Source organism: Xiphophorus couchianus, chromosome 19 (genome assembly GCF_001444195.1).
Source record: "Xiphophorus couchianus chromosome 19, X_couchianus-1.0, whole genome shotgun sequence".
In the NCBI taxonomy this organism is placed as follows: Eukaryota; Metazoa; Chordata; class Actinopteri; order Cyprinodontiformes; family Poeciliidae; genus Xiphophorus; species Xiphophorus couchianus.
The window spans coordinates 21,126,200-21,147,240 of NC_040246.1; the positions used below are offsets into that span (position 1 = coordinate 21,126,200).

A 21,041-nucleotide genomic window follows, 5' to 3' on the forward strand; every position below is an offset into this window, starting at 1 on the left:
ACAGAAGATAAAACATGATTTCACAAGAGCTGGGATTGATTCATTAGACATGGATTTTGTTCTGGATTCGTCTGTGTTTGTGCGCTTTGAGGCGGTTCACTTGCTGTGCCGACATATCTCTGCGTTCTTGTTAAAATGCCAGTTTAAAGGCCTCAGTCCAGACTGGAAAACCAAACGCCTCTGGCAGAAACACTGAATCCATGTGAAATACATTTATTTTACATTTCTGCAGCATGAATTCCTTCTCATTTGGCAATCATCTACGTAAACCCCCAGGCATGCGCCATCATGCTTATTTCAAGAATGCCATTTAATTTAATGGCAGTTCTTCACACAACACAACTCTACATCTATTAATTCACATCCAAATACCAAACAAAAAGTTATTATAACTGATTTGAAGAGTGTGAAGCCAGGATAGATCAGTAAGGTTCAGCATTGATGCAAATTAAGCTTTTTGTTTACTTGTTTGTACAAAAGAGAAGACAGAACCATTCCCATTCCTGTTTTCTTTAAAGATTTGTTTTTCTTTCTGTTGAGCCAGAGCTTTGCAGCAGAGAAAGTCTTTGTTTGTATTCAGTCAGCCTGGGGAAAACCTTTTTATTCATCATCTCTGACTGAGTGAAAGCTGCTTTACTTGAGCGGCCATATTTGTAGTTCCCTTAGCTGTTTGCATACAATGGCCAATTTTTAAGAATTAAAAAGAAAATTATGAGAATGTAATCAAAATATTGCTAGAATAATGTGCGCATAAAAGTCCAAAGATGATATATCATATGATATGTAATATAAGCATAAAGTCAAAATATTACAAGATGAAAGTTATATGAAAATAAAGTCATAATATTTTGAGAATAAAGTTGTAATAATGCGAGAATAAAGTCATATTATTACCAGAGTAAAATCGTAGTAATATGCAAATAAAGCAAAAATATAAGAATAAAGCCAAGAGAATAAAGTCATAACAATATAAGAATAAATTCATATCTAATCTAGCCTTTTATGGTTTGCCAACACAGTTGAGCCAATTAATTAACTCCGTCTGTAAATTTGCACTTTCCGACGATAAAAGCAAAAAAGAGCTAACTAGCGGGCTAACTAGCGGGCTAGTGTTAAGGAAGAATAATTTATAAATTAACTTTGGAACAAAGTTTGGCTCTCTCTCCTTCTGATCCCAGGTCCTCTCAGCGGGCGACGTGCAGCCACAAGGAAACAACAATGCGTGTTGACATCACAGAGTTACAGAGTTTAATCCCATACAAAGCAACGTATGAATTAACAACAAAACTGCAGAGGAACAGAGATATACATTCATTACCTTATACAGACAAAGACAGACAAGACAAAGACAAACAAAAAAACAAAGACGCGTCTTTGGAGAGAGCTGATGCAAAAAAGCAAAATAGTGGCAGCTCTCTGAATTTTTAGTCCTGTGCACGAAGTCTTATACTGAAGGTGTGTCTTTTCTTTTTAATATATTCAATTAAGGCGTACCTCCGGCTGACCAACTGGAAGCTACCTTGGAAACTCAGAGAAACTTAGAACTCCCCCTAATTTACGCCAAAGATCAAAGGCCATTTGCTCTCTGGTTCAACAAAAGAGCCAACAGCTGCATCCTGGCCTCCTGGGTTCTACGGTCATTTGGGTAAAGAAAAACATGAGATAAAATTTCACAGATACCTGTGGAATCCGGAGTCTCTCCCGTTATCTCTCCTTACATAAATTCTCAGGAGAAACTTAAATCCAGTAATTTTGGTTCAAGGAAAGGTTATCTTCACAAAACCCAGTTTAGCATAAATCCTGAGCAATTTTCTAATGCTAAACAAAACATTTTCATTCAAACAATTTCCATTTGATTCTGATATAGTCACAGATAATACAATTTTCAATAAAAACATGCTATTAATACTTAGAAAAATATCTTAGAAATTAAATGTTAGTGGTTTCAACATTCTCTGTTGTATTCAGTTTTACACCATCCCAGATGTTGGTTCTGGAAGACTTTTGATCTTCTGTGAACCAAACAGGCTTCTCTCCTCCAGGCTCAAGTGATAATGCCCTGCAGGAGATGCTAATTTTACGGCCTCCTGTGCTCTGACAACACAGCAGGAGCCCCATTGAGAGATCTCTTTTGATCTGCATTTGGTTTCTGTAGTTTGAATACTTGCCCATCAATAGTTTAGTTTTAAATCCTTAACACAAACCTGTTCAAAATTAAGAAATTTCTTCAAAATAAGAATGTTCAATATACCTTTTACACATGCCGTAAGATTAACTGTATTAAGCACTAAAAATAATCATTTTTCCTCAACACTAGCTAGCGGGCTAACTAGCGGGCTAGCTAGCGGGCTAACTAGCGGGCTAGCTAGCGGGCTAACTAGCGGGCTAACTAGTGGTAGCTGCAACCGCCTGGAGTCACAGAACAAAACGAAGATGTTCGGGTGACTCAAACATTTGCCTGACAGGAAATCATCTGAGGAAAAAGACTAAGAAATGTAAGTCCTGTAGTTAAAGTACATTTAAGACATTTTAGGGCTTTTTTTAGACACACAAATTAACACATTTGAAGAATGAGCAGACACCTGCTGCTAACATCCAGTTCTTACATTTAGGAGTTTTCAAATTGAACTGTGTTGGTTTGGATGTTTTCCCCCTTAATAAATTAATTCATAGTTTTAAAACAGAGTTTTGTATTTAGTCTGGTTTTCTTTGATTATCTGAAACATTTAACACAAACAGAAAATAAATGTTTCTCTGCAAAAGTATAGCATCTTACCAAGTATTTTTGGTCCATTTTCTACTACAAATATTACACTTAAAATAAGACAAAAATAACTTACAAGTAACTTTTCAGCAAGAAACAGGACATTATTCTGATTAAATAATTCCTTAAGATTGATAAATATTGGTCCAATTGGCAGGTTATTTCAATTTTTACATGACATTTTTCCCATTTTATTAGTGAAATAATCTGAAATATTAAGGAATTAATGACTTAAAGCAAGCTCCTGTATGTTACTAAAAAGTTACTTGTAAATTAGTTTTGTCTTATTTCAAATAATAAGATCTTTTCTCTAAAACTTAGACCAAAAAATACTCTATATCATTTCGTATTTCTTGCAAGTTATGCCAAAGATTGGAGCCAAACTAAAAATTTGTCAAAAACTATAAATATTTTTACTGTTTATAGTAGGAATTATCCACTTTACTGTATAAAAGTTGCTTAGTTTCACCACATCGTTCCCTAATGTTGGTTTGATTTGTATATATGTTGAGGTAAAGACTTTAAATGTTGATAAAACATCTTTATTACGAGCATTTTGTGACTTTCATCAGGGATCTTTGAAGTGGGAGAAGTTGTCCCAGAAACATCTGGATCTTTTGGTTTCTATAAGCTCACATTTGTAATTTATGAACGGCTGGAGGCGGCTCAGCAAGGGGCTCGTCTGCACGGCTTCACGAGCATTTTAGGTGAAAGGCAAATTACGAGACACATGGTGTGAGTAATGTTTCAGTAGAAATATAACTGTGACCTTGAAGCATCTGGGAAAAATCAAATATACAAATAAATCCCCTAAAAATCACACAAAATGATAAATCAAACCAGATTAGAAGATTACAGTTCTGACCAGGATAAGATTAGTCTAAGACTAAATATGTTTTTATTTTTAGATTGTTTATATAAAATCTGAAAGATTAAACCTTAAATTAATGACTTTTTTGTTTTCAAACAATTTGTCTCAGTTTCTGTCTTATTGCTAGTAGATAATAAATAATAACTTCCTCTTTTAAATTAATTTTTTTTCTAAACTTATTCATAATTTAGTTATTCTAATTTGACTTGTTTCACATGTCAGCAGGTTTTTTTTACTACATGCATAATTTCACTAATTCTGGAGGCTTTATAAATAAATAGTTGAACAGCTGCAGTTTTAATCTAATATTTAGGAGATGCTAACTGGTGTCAAGCTAAACCTTCACCTTCAGGTGTAATTATCACCGCTGCTCCTCTCCACTCTAATTTATTCTCTAACTTTATTTCTGTATTTGCTCCTGAGATCATTTTTAGAAGAACCGGTGAACCGAACGGTTTTTCCATGTGAGACACGACGGCGTCACTAGCATGCTTAAATAATGTCGGCACATTGCACACAAGCAGCAGGAAACACGTTTTATCGATCAGAAATACAAGACGGCTGTTAGAAATGTGTTACGCAACCAGATAGAAATATACAGCTGAAACAATTAATCATGATTAATCGATTGTTGAAAAGATAGTCAACTACTTCATCGATTAATCGTTAACTTTAGTAAACAGCCTCAGTAACGAGGCAAAATTGTATAGAAAAAAAAGTTAAAAGATTAAAAATTACATTTTGCTTTTAAGATAAAAAAGAGCTTTATCTGTAAATATGTTCAACCCAGAACTCCTCAAGTTATATTTCTAGCTTCATATAATTAAATTCTGTATAAAATCTCCAGTTAATAACATTTTGCTATCTAATTATTAATCAGTTAATCCTAAACAGATCATTTTCACACTGCGTTTAAACGAGGTCAAGCAGAAAAACCGCTTTAAAATGAGTTTTTCACATTATTGAAAGATTTTCTTTGCTGTCGATGCATCTTTATTCAAGCATTCATTAAAGGAAAGCTGTTTGTGCATTTTATTCAATAAAATGTTCATATTCTTACTTTAAAGAAAGTAACATTGTATTTCTATTATTGTATAAAACAGTTTACTGGTTAAATGAAAAATCTGAACAGTGTGCCAGTTTTTTTATTATTTGATTAATCGATTAATCGTTAATGATAATAATGATGATATTTATTTTTCTTGCGGTGGACAATGAGACTCATAGTGAGCTGGTCGTCTGCAGCTGCTGTTTGGTTTTTGTTGCTCAAGGTCAATCGAATTTGGCCCTTCGTTGCTTTTCAACTTAATGTGCATATTTTGCTTGTGATTCGTTAAAGAGGAGTTGATAAAGGTTTCTGACAGGTCATTTTCAGATCCCAAATTCAATTTGTTGCCCTGCGAGCCCAACAGCAGTCTCCGCCGGCTGATTTCTGTTACGACTGCCTTTTGTGTTCGAATGGATGTAATGAGTTCAGAATGACTGAGCGAATCGAGCCGCGCCGCTCTCGCTCTAAATCATCATTTCAATTACACCCGGGGTCAGCGAATGAAAACACGGCGCAGACATGCCCTGCTGCACCTCATGTTCGCAAGAATGCATTACTGCTTGCTTCACAGCTGACGTTTATCATGCAGAATGTGATTTGTTCGAATGACCTGCGACTGCAGCGGCTCTGTGTGGGTTTGTTTATTCTACAACCAGATTAGCGAGCTGCGTTTGGATTTACATACATTACCCTGCCAACTGAAAGCTCTTCTATAAAAACATTTATTTGTGTAAAACTGTATATAGGCTAAAAGTTAAGAGTGACATGTTGGAGACATAGCAGACCGGCACCCTACACAGAGATTTAAAAGCATTCTATGGTGACCTCAATCTGATTGTAATTCACTAAAAAGTATAACTGAGTTTACGTCCGATGTCGTCAAATCACGGCGCTCCACTTACACTAATCCACAACATGGTGACGGCAAAAGTTTAGATAAAACACCAGTCAGTTTGTTGTTCAACAATAACTGAATATTTTCTTGAAAACGGTATTTTCTGTTGAGTATTCTTGACCCAATCGATGTTTACATAATCACAATAAAATACGTTTTGAATTCTGCACCTAAAACTTAACCATTTTATGAAAATACTAAAACTATAACTAATGAGAACTAAATATTTTACCAATAATAACTAATAAAATATAGTATAAGGAACTAACTGAGTTAGACAAACAAAATGTCACTACGAAATATAACTAAATTATGATGAAAAACCCAGAAGTACAAATACACCAAATCTTACCAAGTATTTTGACCTAGTTTCTAGTACAAATATATTAGTACACTTGTAATAAGACAAAACTAATGTATAAGTAGCTTTATACAAGTTATACGAGCTTGTTTTAAGTAAATAATTCCTTAATATTGACAAAAACGTACTGGTTCCTTTGGCAGATTATTTCACTTACAAAGTCTAATTTAAAAAAATACTTTATTAATCCCAAAGGGAAATTAAATTAAATACATTTTAAAATAATTTTTAAAAACATTTTAAAATAAAAATAGCTAAAATTTCCTCATGGAAAAATATTCAGTGGTAAATTAAATAACCAATCAATAATTTTTCATCCATATTAAGGAATTATTTACTTAAAACAAGAAAAGTTACTTGTAAATTATTTTTGTCTGATTTCAAGCTAGATATTTGCACTAGAAACTAAACCAAAAATACTTCATAAAATTGTATATTTTTGGAGTCTGGCTTCTGAGTAGTAAGTCAACAACAAAATAAGTTTCTTCCAGCAAATACTGCGGAAAAACCAGCTGACCAGATGTGCTTGAGCTCCACCTGGGTTGCTAGGTAACGGGCTGGGCTTGGCTGGGGTTGCTAGGTAACCACACAGAGCTCATGGAATGTGACTCAACATGTCAAACGTGAAATAATCTGCTAGTACTAGTATTTATTTGTCAATATTTATGAATTATTGCCTTAAAACAAGCTCCTATAACTTGTTACCTATGAGTTAGTTTTGTCTTATTTCAAGTGTACGGAGATATTTGCAGTAGAAACCTGACCAAAAATACTTGGAGAGATTTTGTGTTTTTGCAGTGTGGAAACCATTCTGCCAAAACATCACATTCCCTTTGCAAAGCATAAAAAAATGAGGCTAAAACTGAACATAAAAAAATCCTGTTAAGTCAATAGGATCATAAAGAACATTAATCTGGTCTAAATGGTTGATTTATGGACGAACGCACACTCTGTCCAGTTTATGTTTTTCCAATTTGCCTTTTTGTTTGGTTCTTATTTCTCACTTCTTTAAGCAGCGTGAGAATAATTTGTCGTCATTCCAGGGTGAAATTAGCAGACACTGGAACGACGCAGGAAGAGGCCGAATCTCTGCAGCGTTTCGTCCCACCAGCTTTCATCAGGACTGAATTAGATATTAAAATGCTACTCCTCGACGTTCCCCTCTCTGCTAATCTGATTCTGGAGCCATTTCTGGTTCAATAATGACTCTACAGAATAATTCTGAGGCAGACATCTGATAGAAGCTTAAGAAACCAATCAGCTCATGCCGGCACGGAGGGAAACCTTTTTATCGTTCGTATTTGTCACGCAGAAAGTGTGTTAAACTCCCAGTAATGAAACATCAGGTTACAGGTTTAATCTCTCAGCTGTGCTGCTGCAAAAACAACAACAAAATTCAGGCAAATGTAATAAATTTGACCTAAAATAGGCTCAGCGTTTGGTTGCTATTCCAGCCTGCAGTCTATTTATTCACAGGATGATGATAGTTTTATTTTGTTGGGACTTTTTGTCTAATCCGCTAATCTGCCAGTTTTTATTAGTTATTACTAGTTAAATATTTTGGAGTGGTTTTGGAGTTTTCCATTATGATTTAGTTTTATTTTGTTTGTCTAATTCAGTTAATTTTAATAGTTAAATATTGTTTTCTTTTCATCAGTTTTAGTTTTAGGTGCAGAATTTAAACAGTATTGAGTTGCGATTATGTTTACATCGATTGGGTAATAAATATTCGACAGAAGATAACATTTTCTAAAAGTTTATTCTATTAATGTTGAACAACGACTGACTCGGTTGTTTTCTCCAAACTTTTCCAGTCGCCATTTTGTGAGCTAAAGCGCCGTAATTTGCTGAAATTTGATGTAAACAGCTAATAAATAAATGCTATTTCACATCGGTTCTAAAGGCTAAAAATAGATTAATAAACACAAAAATTAAGACTATTACACTTATAATTTAAATATGATTTAGATGGTTTATTAAATGGATAATATATTTCCAGTTCTTATCATTTTTTTCCATTAACTGCCGTTTTTATTTATTTCAGTTAACAAAAATATGTTCTGAATTTCAGTTTTCTTTGGTTTATTCAGCATGACCTACATTAAATTATTTTTGAAAAACAGTTCAGGAACTAAATGAGCCTTTCTGATTTAAAGAACGAACCATTGTTGTGTCCCAGCACTTTGTCTGCAGCTACGATCATTTGTTCCCAATTCTTCAAGATAACAGATTATTGGGCATAAAATTGTATTTTTGTCCCTACAAGGTGGTTTTCCAAAGAGCCATTACTCAAACTGTGACATATCTCAACCCAGTGTTCAGCGAGTCCCTAATAAATTTGAGCAAACTGGATAACAAAGGGCAAAATAAGAAAAAATAAGAAAAAATGAACAGTATCTGAAATTCTTTGACAAAACACGAGACCTGATAGAGGACATTTCAGACTAAAGTTTATGGAAATGTTTTAATGTTAAATATAACATAATGTGTGCTATATTTAGCATTTTGTCGTCATATTTGTCAACAAACATGACAATAATTCATATAAGTAACAAAAAACAACAATAAAATTTTTCAGAATCAGTTTTTTTCAATAAAAAACTTTAAACTTTGCGGGTCCATGTCTGGTGAATTTCTTGTTAAAACATGTTTGTTTTTCATTAAGTGGATAGAAAATCCAGACATTTTACTCAAGTAAGAGTAGAAATACTTCATAATTAAATTACTAAAGTAAAAGTTAAAAATACAGTGTAGTAAAAATACTCAAGTTATTAAAAAAAAACTACTAAAGTAAAAGTAATTAACTAGTTTCTACCAAACTCAGCAGCTGATAAAAAAAGATGTTAAAAAAATAATGATATTTGTTTTTTGAAAGACAGTCGGACCTTTTGATCCAAGAGAAAACTCTGATTTTTAAGAAAACGACAATTTATGAATTACGATATGATCTCAGTCAGCTTCAGATTAACTCATTAATCTGTACATTATTTGTTGAGTTTAATCTCTCGGGGTTAAACTGCAGATGTTTGTCCAGCTCTGCTCAGCAGGGAACCGTTCAGGTGTCTGTATTTCTAACAGGCTGGGCCTGCAGGCGCTGCTTCAGACCGTCATGGCCGCCTCCATCTGTTTCAGCTGCTGTGATCAGAGCGCCGGCCCAATCAGCCGAACATCCCGCCGCCGCCGACGCGTTGACGTCTCCATCTGCTCAGAGGAGCCATGACAGCTAACGCAGGCATCAGACCGGCTCCGACTCTCCGGACGACGGCGTTTTACGAGACAGTTTATGGTGGGTAACGGGGAGGAAGGAGGTTTTATCCAAAGCTTTTATTATGATGCAAGAAATCCTCAGGGGGTCATCTGTTTCTGTCTGGAAAGATGAGCAATACTTCGCCTCATTTGGAGTCAGTCGAAATAAAAAAGCCGTATGGCTGAAACATAACACCTATCCATATGCAACTAATCACTTTAAAGGGGCAGTATCATGTGTTTAGTGCCACTTTGCAGCATAAACAAATAACTGTTAACTTCAGTTGTTAAAAAATGTGCTATTTATATCAAATATGACATAAAAGTCATATTTGGGGAGGAGCTACGGCTCGAAGGCGGAGCTAGGCCCACCAACAGCTGATCGGCTGCCATGGATTAAACAAAATTTTATCATATTTTTGAATGTGGCAAAAACGTAAATTTTTGCCACTGATTTATTGTTATCAAGATGACAATAAATCAAATTGTTCACAATAAATGATAAACGACACGATAAATGCCCAGCCTAATCCCAAGGTATTTAAAGGAGCAGCATTATGTGTTTTCCAGGCACATAGTGCCACTTTACAGCATAATCTAATAACTGTTAACTTCAGTTGTTAAAAAATGTGCTATTTATATCAAATATGACATAAAGAGCCATATTTGGGGAGGAGCTACGATTTGAAGGCGGAGCTAGGTCCACCCAGCTGTTTTGCAAAGCCATATGGTTGCCATGGAGACTAAAGGATTTCTCACACATGCATGAAAGAATCGAGGTAACACTATATGTAAGTTTTTGATGAGGGAATAACGTTACAACATGATGCAAAGCAAAACATAAATACATTTTACATGATCTTGCCCCTTTAAATCGACTACAGAAGAACTGGATTGTTAAAGGAGTCGCTTCCAGTAAAAAGCTGAACCTTAATGATACTTTCTCAAAATAGTAGCTGAAAACAAACACAAATCAAAATAAAAACTTACTATTTTGTCTGCTTTTGATTTCTCTGTTAATTGGGCGTTAAAGGATCGATTTTCCTCTCTACTCCTGACAAATTGCTTCGTTTAGACGTCATCATTAGCTGCCACAAACCAGGCAGCGAAGGCGCTGCTCCGTTTAGACGCCCGGGAAATCCCCAAATCAATCTGCTGCACCTGCTGGGGAATACTGTAAGGTGAGTTTGTTCTGCTTTGTTTTAACTTAACTGCTGCCAATTCAGGTCTAAAAGTCCCAGAGAGGAAATAAATTCTCACAAAACAGGATTAAATACGGATTTCAAGCCTTGAAGCTGGAAAATGGCCACTGGCATCGACTTATTTCAAATAAACTGAGCTAGAAACCAAAGGCACAAAATCTTACCAAGTATTTTTTTTTCTTTCTAGTACAAATCTCTTAGTACACTTAAAATAAGACAAAACTAACAAGTCTGCAAGATATAGGAGTTTGTTTTAAGTGAATCATTATTGAATATAGATTTTTTTAAAAGTACTAGATCCACTTTGAGATTATTTCACTTATAACAAAACATTTTTTTCTTTTACTTTTGAGTAATTTTATAAAGTATTTCTACTCTTGAGTAAAATTTCTGGATTTTCTACCCACTGAATGAAAAACAAACATGTTTCAACCAAAGATCCACCAGACACACACCTGCAGATTTTAAAGTTTCATAAGTTTTTCATTAAAACAAACTGATCTGGAAACATTTTATTTTGTTATTTTTCATTACTTCTATGAATTATTGTTATTTTCATTCTTAAAATACCTAAATTTCCACTTAAATTAGCATTTTCTTGCATCTGTTCCTGGACGGACCTGCTGGGGAATGATGTGAAATTAGTTTTTTTATTTTTAAATACTAAATGATTTGATCAGTTACTCAGCACTTCAGTACTTTTTACCAAATACTTTTTTCACTCTTGACAAACTTCTTGGTCGGCTTTTACCTTTATTTAAGACAGACTATGTTTCCTCTTACTTCTCAAGTGTAATTTTTGACTACTTTGCCCATCTTTGGTTACATCCAAGTAGATTTTCATTTAAAATTTGCAATTTTGTCAAAATTTATTCTTGGGCCACACAAAATCAATTTGGGGTCTGCAAATGGCCCCCGGCCCCCACTATTAACACCTTCTTGCTTTTAGACCAACCTTGATTCCGACAGAGCAGAAAGTATTAACGCTATCCGAGCTTCAACAAAGCCGTTTAGTTCTCTTAATCTTTAATTTCAGTTTTTTAAAGGTGTGATTAATGGGATGTAATTGGTCGGTAATAGCCTGAGAGTCTGTCCTAATTTTAGCTGGAAGCCATCCAGTCCGTCCCAAGAGATTCACAAGCAGAAGAAATTCAAATTAGCACAGAGCTGTCCTGAAGAGATATGTAATAACCTCAGTCTGCAGAGTCCAAATACTTCCAACACAAATTGATATTCAATGGAGAGCTGCTAGCTATTTAAATACTTACTGTAAAAAGGTTAATTGCAGAAAGGATTTTGATTTATTTGAATAATTTTAGATATTGTAGTCGACCCACTGAACCAAGGATTGGTTGTATTTTATAGGATTTTAGAAAAATCAGTACTGAAGTAGCTGAGAGCGGCGCTGTACACGTGAAGCACGATGCTGCCCTCTGCTGGTGGAAAGGAGAAATTACACAGAGACGGATTTAAAGAACATGGCGGTCAGACATTTCTCTCTAGAAATATAAGTATTGTTGCCGTTAGACAGAAAAATGAGACGATTTTCACCAGAAAACTGACATTTTCAGGTCAATATCTTTCTAGGAAAAACTCAAAATTTCTGAGCTCAGAAAATTGAAGATTTTTTTGGAAATTTTTCTAAAATAAAAAAATACATATATACTTTTTTCGAGCCAAAAGCTTTTGGTTTTTTTCTAGAAAATTTCTGACTTTCTAGAAGAAAAAAAAAGACTTGAAGCTCAAATTTCCTGGTTTGTTCTGGTAAACTGATGCTGCCCTCTGCTGGTACAAAATGAGTTGCACGTTGAGACGGATTTTAGGAACGCTTCTAAACTAAAAATAAAAACTAGACGCTTCTAGAGCCATAAAACCTTCTAAAAGTTTTTAAATTAAAAATTTCTAGAAAACATGGAAATTTCAAGAGTTCTAAAAGCTTAAATTTTGCTACTCAGAAATTTTCTAGAAAAAAAAACCCCTGCACGTTTCTCAGTTCCTAAAGTTAAATTTGCAAGAAAATACTGAAATTTTCTGAGTTGCAAAAGTTGAAAATTTTCCTCTTGATCCCAGAAACTACCAGTACATTCCCAGTACATAGTAAATTTCTAAGTTTTTTTTTTTTTGCATAAATTAGCCCCCTTCTCCAATGGCCGAATTTATAAATAGATTTGATATGAAACCTGTAAAAACCAGACCAGAGGGAAGCAGATAAAATGATTGGATGAGTGACTCTGGAAAATAAAATATTTTATCTTTTTCAGAGATAAAAATAAACATCCGATAGACTTTATAATTTTACCAGTACACTGTGGTACAAAAAAAGACACTCAAAGTGAAAAATATGACCAAAAAAAGCCAAAGAAGCGTTCTGTAAACATTTACTTAAATTTTTATTAGCCACTGAAAGCCAGTTTAGACGAGAACGCCGTATTGTTTCAGAACGTCTGTGTACTTTGCGATCTTGCTCTCGACGTTTTTCTCCGCCTGCTTGGTCAGCTTGATCTGCGTCTTTTTCTTTTGGTAGCGGAGCTTCCCCTTCTCTTTCCTCTTCTCCTCCAGGGTGGCCGTGATGGCCTGGTACTTCCAGCCGACCTCGTGGGCCAGGCGGCCCAGGAGGGCAAACTGAGGAGGGAAAGACGGAAATCAGCACTAAAATTTAGCTAAAATACATGAAAAAGCTTATTAAATTTAACATACAAGCTTAAAAAAAAGCAGAAAAGGTTATTAAATTTAATATTTTTGCTTAAAAAACATGGAAAACATCAAATTAATTTAATATATTAAATTAAAAACAGAGAAAACATAATTAAATTAACATTTAGCTTAAAAAAAACTTGATGAAATTTAACATTCTAGCTTAAACATTAGATTAAAGACACAGAAAACTATTAAATTTAACACTTTAGACTTAAAAACATGAAAAAATCTAATTAAACTATACATCTTCAATAAAAAAAACCTTCAATAAATTTAACATTTCATCTTAAAAAAACTTAAAGCAAATGTATTCACCTTACGAGTCGGCTTCAGACGCACGATTTTAAGAGCCGCAGGGACGACCATGCGCTTCCTCTGCAAAACAAAACCCAAAATTAACAAAAGAAAAACTAATTTTCCATCCATTTATTTCTAGATTTAAATGTCTCAGGGATTTTTTTTCTCTCTCTCATCTGAAACTCAGCTAAGGGAGTTAAGAATAAACGTCATCACAGACAAAAAACCTCAAATAAAAGCCAGATTGAAACATTTTCCAAACCTTGTCGTAGGGCGGCGGGATGCCGTCAAACACCTTCAGCCTCTCCAGAGCCGCCTGGCCTCGCTTGGTTTTATGAGGCAGCATTCCTAAACACAACAACATTATTCTTTAAAAAGAAAATCTTTTTAGTATCAAAGCACACATGTAACATTAGCTTAAAAATGTCCATTAAAAATGTCTGCAAAACTTTGTCATTAATCCAAAATACAACTTTGCAATTGCGGCGTTTCCATTAAATTAACTACTTCTTGTCTTCTTTGGCGTTTCCGCCAGTAGTAACATCCTGTTGATCATGTGATCAAAAACATTTTTTCAAATTGCAGTGTTTCCATAAAGCAAATTTATATTCAAAGTGTCAAACTGATAAATTATACAATGAATGGAAACGCAGCTGGTGATGCTCAACTCAGCAGTCAGATCTGATGTTTGGCTCATCAACCGAGGATCAGATTCGGGATAAAAAGCCTCATCACTGTTGAGCAACGCCAAATTTATCATCATTTTTCATTAAAGTCTCCTTTTTACCTCTAACAGTCCTCCAGAAGATCCTGCTAGGAGCTCTGAAGTGATAAGGACCACGAGACGGATTGGTGTTCATCCTCTTACGCAGGAAAGCCAAATACTTCACTGTTGGACAATAAACATCCGGTTACACATCAAACCAACCAAACAACAACTAGAGCTGCTGCTGCGCTCATGTCTCAGATGGTAGTGCATGTAAAGTATTCTCATGGTCAATGAAACTCGAACAACATTGGGTAAAACATCACTGACAAGAAATTCCAATAAAAACACTGAAAATTCAGACTGAACTCACGTTTGTTACGGTAGAAGTTGCCAGAGATGTTGATGCCTTCACATCTCACCACCACCACTTTGTGCCCTGACAAAGCAACACAAGTTAAAGATCAAGTCAAATTTGATTTGATTAGTGGGAAAAAAATCTAATTAAATCGTACCTAGGAGGACCTGTTTAGCCACAATGGCAGCAAGTCGGCCCAGTAGATGGCCTCTGCCATCTAGTAGCAGAACCTGTCAGCGAAAACACAAAAATAAAGATTTTTCCTTATTTAGATGCATTTTGCTTCATTAAAAAAACAGATGAAATCCTCAGTCATTTTTCACACATTAGATCCAACAGTTGGAGAAAGAATACATCGAAAAATGCAGGTATTTATCCAGTTATTCATAACTTTTGGTATCACACTTTGCTACCCACTTAGGACCTAAGAAAAAAGAAATCATGCTGAATCATCCACAATTTAAAAGTTTAAATTCTTAATAAAAACAAAGCCTGGGCTGTAATAACAAAATCTTTAACATATAACGTAGGGAAGAAAAAATAAATCGAGTAACATCCCTAAATCCTAAAAGAAAAGTATTTGTGAAACAAAACTAATGATGCAACAACCATCACAACCATAACATACTCCTTTGTTTGAAAAGCTGAACCTTCAGTCCCGTTTTTAATTTTAAATATATAACTTACACACCCTAAAATACGTTGTGACTTTGCGTCAAAGCTAGGAAAATTGAGATTAGTTTAAAACGCAGCAGGTTTTATTTTAAACATGCAACTATGCTTTTTATTACTACATTAAATTGTTTTAATGTTTAACCGTTTGTAAAACTTAGTCATACTTGCTACGGAGTCGGTAAATGAGCGTTGCGAGCGGCTAAGCTAACGTTAGCATTAACCACACAACACGATGGAGTCGCTTCAGAGAAGCGTTGAAACCTGCTATAACTGTGCAAGTCTATAAACTATTTAACTACATTAAGCTTAAAGGACCGCTTCCCAATACAACAGAAACAGTTCGGATAGTGAAGCTGAACGTGTTGTAAGGGAAGCTGCCATAATGGAAGACATGCTCACACAGCTACGGCCAACCGCCTGTCATTGGCCTAAAAATGCATCGTCTCACAGAAAACTGAGAATCAAAGAGGCATAATATCGATAGAATATGATTATTTTCAGCATATTTGCTATGACGGGCTGACAAAAGACGACTCAAAAGTTAAATTAGCAAAGTAAATAGGTCCGCACTGACTGCTCACCTTATTGAACCGGTCCGCCATGATGTGCGAAAAGAAAGAGGAACGGGGCTGCTCGCGGTAAAAGGCAGGGGCAGCCGGAAGTGACGAAACTTAGATTTCTCCGTTATGTGCGTTTTCCTATAGCGCCATCTATGTATGAAAGAGTCAAAGGGTTTTTTTTAATGTAATTTTCTACGTTTTTTCGCATTTGTATTAATAATAATAATAATTGTTGTTGTTAATAATAACAATATGGAAAATTAAATAATTGTTATTCCACCTTTACATTTGTTTCTGGTTGGAAATTTGACAGTAAAACATTAATATCACCTCCAGTCAGGGAACACGTTGACAAAAATAAACAATTCATTTTAATGTAGAACTGCCAGTGATATTAAGAATTTGAAAATGACAGCCATTCCTTTTCTCTTTTAGTTTTGATCGCCATTGTACAGAAATATTTTTAGATCCTCACATAATTAGCAAACATGTATTTTTGCTAATTAACAGACCAGTGACCCTTTCTACATGCAAACTGCAGAAAGTATCAGCTTAGAAGGTATTTTGTGATGTTTTAAAGTCAGACTTTATGCTTTAATATCCTGTATTTAATTAAGTGGAAACATTTTAGGTCCATTGTTTCTTAAAAGCATAATGTTACTGCAGCGGTTATTGAATCGTCTACCAATAGCGCTATGAAGGTAACATTGGTTTAAGGAACTTTACTTTGCTTAAAATTAACTATTGAAAGCATTTTTACAGCTTTTTTGTCTTTATAGAAAATAATCTAAATGTTTGGACGATTTTAATTTGTAACCACCTTGGTATATCAGAGCAGTCCCAGAGTCCCAACAAGTTGAAATAAAACAAAGAAAACCAGCTTTTCGTGTTTCAAACTTGCAGTTTAATGCACAATTTTATCTATTTAAACGGTGCAAAAAGCTCATGTTAACAAACACAGTTTTCACTGTACTTCATGACAGTTTGTGACCTGAAACATAAAATGCAATGATGAACTTCAGTCTGAAATTGCTGATTGTTACTGCAGCAAACAACCAAAACACCAGTAGATGAGGAGATTTAATATCTTTCAAAAGCAACTTCCACACATTCATGTCCTGGCTGGTAAATGCATCCAGCAACAGGTGTTAAGAATAAAGGCAAAGAAAAGTAAATTTTATTTTTTGGACTGTTCCACTTAGTCATCATGCTTCAGCTTCCTGATCTTTCCCTTGTGGCGATCAATCTCACGCTGCAGGCGTTCGATCTCCTTCTTGTGGTGATCGATTTCTTCCAGGTGATGCTGCTTCAGGGCCGCCAGCTGCTCCTGCTCTTTCCGTCTTTTGTGCCGTTCCACAGACAAACACAAAAAAATAAAAAGGAAGGGAGAAAACCAAATGTTAAATTTTTAATAATGAATCCACCACATTAGTTGTTTCCACATTAGCCATCAAATTGTGCAAATTGAAATTACGTAAATAAATTTGCTTCATGAAAACATCCATCCATCCATTTTCTTCCTCTTATCCGAGGTCGGGTCGCGGGGGCAGCAGCTTCAGAAGGGAGGCCCAGACTTCCCTCTCCCCGGCCACTTCTTCCAGGGGAATCCCAAGGCGTTCCCAGGCCAGCCGAGAGACATAGTCCCTCCAGCGTGTCCTGGGTCTTCCCCGGGGCCTCCTCCCGGTGGGACGTGCCCGGAACACCTCACCAGGGAGGCGTCCAGGAGGCATCCTGACCAGATGCCCGAGCCTCAACTGGCTCCTCTCGATGTGAAGGAGCAGCGGCTCTACTCTGAGTCCCTCCCGGATGACTGAGCTTCTCACCCTATCTCTAAGGGAGAGCCCAGCCACCCTACGGAGAAAACCCATTTCGGCCGCTTGTATCCGCGATCTCGTTTTTTCGGTCATGACCCAAAGCTCATGACAATAGATGAGGGTGGGAACGTAGATCGACCGGTAAATCGAGAGCTTCGCTTTTTGGCTCAGCTCTCTCTTCACCACGACGGACCGGTACAGCGCCCGCTTGACAGCAGACGCTGCGCCAATCCGCCTGTCGATCTCCCGCTCCCTTCTTCCCTCATTCGTGAACAAGATCCTGAGATACTTGAACTCCTCCACTTGGGGCAGGACATCCAAGGCTCTTCTATAAAATGGCCGACTGTAACAAGACTTCGACCTAGGATGGATGATTAGCGCTAGAATATTGTCTTATGTAACTATTTACGTCCGTCACTCCCATGATCTTTAGGATTATTGCGTGAACAAGCGTAGTCACGTGTGATTTTAATTTAATTTCTTATTAAACTGAATCCCCACAACAGCAAAGTTGTGTTTTCTGGACATTAGCAGGGTTAGTTTTTGTTACAAATATTTTGTAACAAAAACACAGCTACTGTTGGTTTAAATATATACAAATAAAAAAAAACGTACTTGAAATACATTTCCTCCTCAGCGGCTTGCTTCTTCCCCATGGCGCCGCCCGCCTCCCTGATGGAGCCGCCGCCGCCGCCGCCTTTTCCTGCACCTTTTCCCAGCTCACCCAGCTGCAACGGGTGAGACAGAGATTCAAAGAAGAAAAAGACTGAGCTGAGTCCCGAGGGGAAATCGCTTATTACTTCATCCAAAGTGTTAAATATTAGCAAGTAATGCAAATATAATCATAAGCAACATATTATATACAAAATGTAATATTGTAAGTAATTTAAATATGACCTAAATAGGCATTTGCTTTGTTGGTGTATTTTGAAATTCTGTTTTATGATCATTTTTAGAGATTTAAATGATAAATGTTCCCATTTAAAGGTCAGCAGATACACGTTCTACTTCCTAGCAACTTTTGATTAAGTTAAAAGTTTTTATCACGTTACTGTGAAATTAACACACCCAGGTTTGACTAATGTCTAAACTATATAAAACAGCATGTTTGACAGCATGAAAGAAAATAATCTAAAGTAAAATATATATAATAAACACAATACATTATGACGTACTACCATTTAAAGAAATTAAAAAATGAACTACAAAAGAGCCATTATCTACAAAAAACATGGATAACCTTCCCAGAAGAACCAAAAACTATTTAACCGTCTGGAACACTGCAGGCTTGACTTCTTTTGAGTGGCCTAGTCAAAGCCTGGATTGAAATCCCAGAGCAAAGAGCGACCACTAAGACTGAGAGGTGAGTATTTAATCACATAGGGCCAGGTCAGCTTGAATGTCTTCTTCCTTTTTTTCCACCATGAATAATTTAAATCATCATTTGAAAACTTCATCTTGCATTTAGTCAGGTAATTTTTGACTGATCTGAAAATATTTAAGTGTTAAAAACAAAACAAGCCTGTTTTTTTAAATATATGGGACAAAAAAAGAGTTATAAACAATGACATGAAACAGAAATGCACAGTTAACAGAAGTAACATTGGTTTGAAATATTAAGGAAATACCAGTTACATAATGAATACACACTAAAATACTTATAAGGATTTAAAACTAAATTCACAAATAATAAAATGCATTGAATACATAAAAACTAACTAACTAATTTATCTAAATTGAATTTTTCAAAATGCTATAAAAATAGTTTAATAATCCCTGATAGAAATTAAAATATTTGTAATTCTTAATTTCCTTCAAAGAGTTGTAGATGCTTCTGTAGCAGTCTCTGTTACAGCAGTTCTGAAGAAGCTTCTGAATGAAGACACTCTGTTGCTCAGGGATGTCTGTGATTTCCGCCATCACAGCAGTAAGCAAATTAAGTACAGTAAATAAAATTTAAATTAAACACAAAATAAAACTGAAACTGCAGTAAAAATAAAAAAAATATAACTGTCCTAACACAAACTTCAGTTAGTTTCAAATAATCTTAACTATGAAAAGTCAAACAAAGAGGATATGTTTCAAGTTTGCTGCTTTCAAACTTGAAAATGCAGGAAATGAGGCTTTCCTGTGGGTTTTAATTTTTTACTTCTGGTCTGATGTGAAAAACTTCTGATAGAAGTAGAAGGACTGCATCTAAATATTAATGATAATAAGAAAACGTATCTTAAAAAATATTATACAGTAACATAACACAACATACTGATGTGTTTTATTGTGTAACCTGAGCAAAAACAATCACAATAGGTAAAAACAATTCACAGATCCTCTGTTATGACGCAGCTGGTAATTAATACCTTTTATAGGTCAGATTTAACCAGTCACGTTTTACCCAAATCACTAATATACTCTAGATACCATTACTAGCTATTTAAAATCGATGTTATTCCAATCATGTTTGGTTTTAGTTAGCTAAAAACAACATGTTGTTGAATGATAGGGTTGCGGTCTGGTTTTTAAAGCAGCCAGGAGGAAAAAGACGTTTATTACCTGATCGGAGGACATTCTCAGCTGGGATGTGACAAAACTCCTGACGTTTAACCTCAACAGCCTCGCCATGTTTGACCGTCAGCTACAAAAAGAAACGCTGACACTGACTGTTTGCCCTTGTCCACAGAAACCAGCCAGCGGACCGTACCATTAGCAGCGAAACGGAGGGGCGAGTCCGCATGCTCTTTTGGTCTAAACTCTGTAGAAAATAATATTTTTTATATCGAACGGCGAAAAACTCTTTAATACGTTCGAGAAGTAACTTTGTAAAACTTTAGTTTGAAGAAATAAACGGTATTTAGTATGAAATAGCTCAACTTACGTAATGGAACGTCCCCCAGCGTAACATCTTACGTAATTTACGTATCTGTTGACCCCACGTTGATACGGGTCATTTTCGCTTTCAAGGTAACATTTCATCCTCAAATTTACTGTTTTTCCTGGAAATGGATCAAATATGGAATCTCAATAAGGAACAAAAAAGTTAAACATTTTAGAAATAACATTCTGCTTACGTAGAAAATTTTACATTTATAAATGCCGTGTTACAAAAAGCATTAAAAAATGTTTTTTTGTAAATCTTAAAAAATATATGAAACAGGTCCTGTAATCAAACTTTTCTCAATTACATCAGAATTTAATTATGTATAAACAAGATTTTATTTTTATTTGTGCTTTTATTTATTTTTTATTTAACTGTGGTTTTCTGTGATTAAAAACATCGCCTTGTGTAGAATTAAGCTAGATAATGTTGTTTCACTTGGTTAATTAGGTTACTGAAATAAATGAATGACAGAGTTAATTCTTACAGAATTTGAGGGAAAATGTCTCATAAAATTGGGTATTTATTTACAAATTAGAGAAAATAAATATTTATAGCAATAAAAATTTCAGTTGAAAATTAATCTGTTATTTATGGAATAATTTGTCATAATTATGAGACAAAATCTCATAAGAAGAAAGGAAAAGGTTTGTGATTTAAAAAACGTAATTAAGA

At 35.2% G+C, this 21,041-nt stretch overlaps 2 protein-coding genes and 1 non-coding gene across 3 annotated transcripts; all 3 read right to left on the bottom strand.

The window, feature by feature from the left end:
* Positions 1-12,756: 12,756 nt before the first annotated feature.
* On the bottom strand, positions 12,757-15,825 carry rpl13a (ribosomal protein L13a). The gene is made up of 7 exons (XM_028001404.1): positions 15,702-15,825; positions 14,603-14,675; positions 14,461-14,526; positions 14,169-14,270; positions 13,644-13,729; positions 13,400-13,459; positions 12,757-13,009 (listed from the first exon to the last, which is right to left on the bottom strand). The coding sequence occupies exons 1-7, from the start codon at positions 15,720-15,722 to the stop codon at positions 12,800-12,802; spliced, it is 618 nt and encodes a 205-aa protein (XP_027857205.1). The 5' UTR covers positions 15,723-15,825; the 3' UTR covers positions 12,757-12,799.
* On the bottom strand, positions 14,339-14,420 carry LOC114134851 (small nucleolar RNA Z195/SNORD33/SNORD32 family). Its single transcript, XR_003593483.1, has one exon. It is a non-coding gene; the product is annotated as a small nucleolar RNA Z195/SNORD33/SNORD32 family (small nucleolar RNA).
* A 736-nt stretch (positions 15,826-16,561) lies between the features above and the next one.
* On the bottom strand, positions 16,562-20,212 carry atp5if1b (ATP synthase inhibitory factor subunit 1b). Its single transcript, XM_028001482.1, has 3 exons — positions 20,045-20,212; positions 18,110-18,222; positions 16,562-17,020 (listed from the first exon to the last, which is right to left on the bottom strand). The coding sequence occupies exons 1-3, from the start codon at positions 20,111-20,113 to the stop codon at positions 16,879-16,881; spliced, it is 324 nt and encodes a 107-aa protein (XP_027857283.1). The 5' UTR covers positions 20,114-20,212; the 3' UTR covers positions 16,562-16,878.
* Positions 20,213-21,041: the final 829 nt, after the last annotated feature.

What these genes read in the sequence shown, in the direction of transcription:
- rpl13a (XM_028001404.1), bottom strand. Translation starts at nt 15,722, where the DNA reads ATGGCGGACCGGTTCAATAAG. An exon ending in CAACTTCTACCGTAACAAAC is followed by an intron (nt 14,271 to 14,460) that starts GTGAGTTCAGTC and finishes ATTGTCCAACAG; the next exon opens with TGAAGTATTTGGCTTTCCTG. An exon ending in GTCTGAAGCCGACTCGTAAG is followed by an intron (nt 13,010 to 13,399) that starts GTGAATACATTT and finishes TTCCCTCCTCAG; the next exon opens with TTTGCCCTCCTGGGCCGCCT.
- atp5if1b (XM_028001482.1), bottom strand. Translation starts at nt 20,113, where the DNA reads ATGGCGAGGCTGTTGAGGTTAAACGTCAGGAGTTTTGTCACATCCCAG. An exon ending in TGAGAATGTCCTCCGATCAG is followed by an intron (nt 18,223 to 20,044) that starts GTAATAAACGTC and finishes CACCCGTTGCAG; the next exon opens with CTGGGTGAGCTGGGAAAAGG. An exon ending in GAGGAGGAAATGTATTTCAA is followed by an intron (nt 17,021 to 18,109) that starts GTACGTTTTTTT and finishes ACGGCACAAAAG; the next exon opens with ACGGAAAGAGCAGGAGCAGC.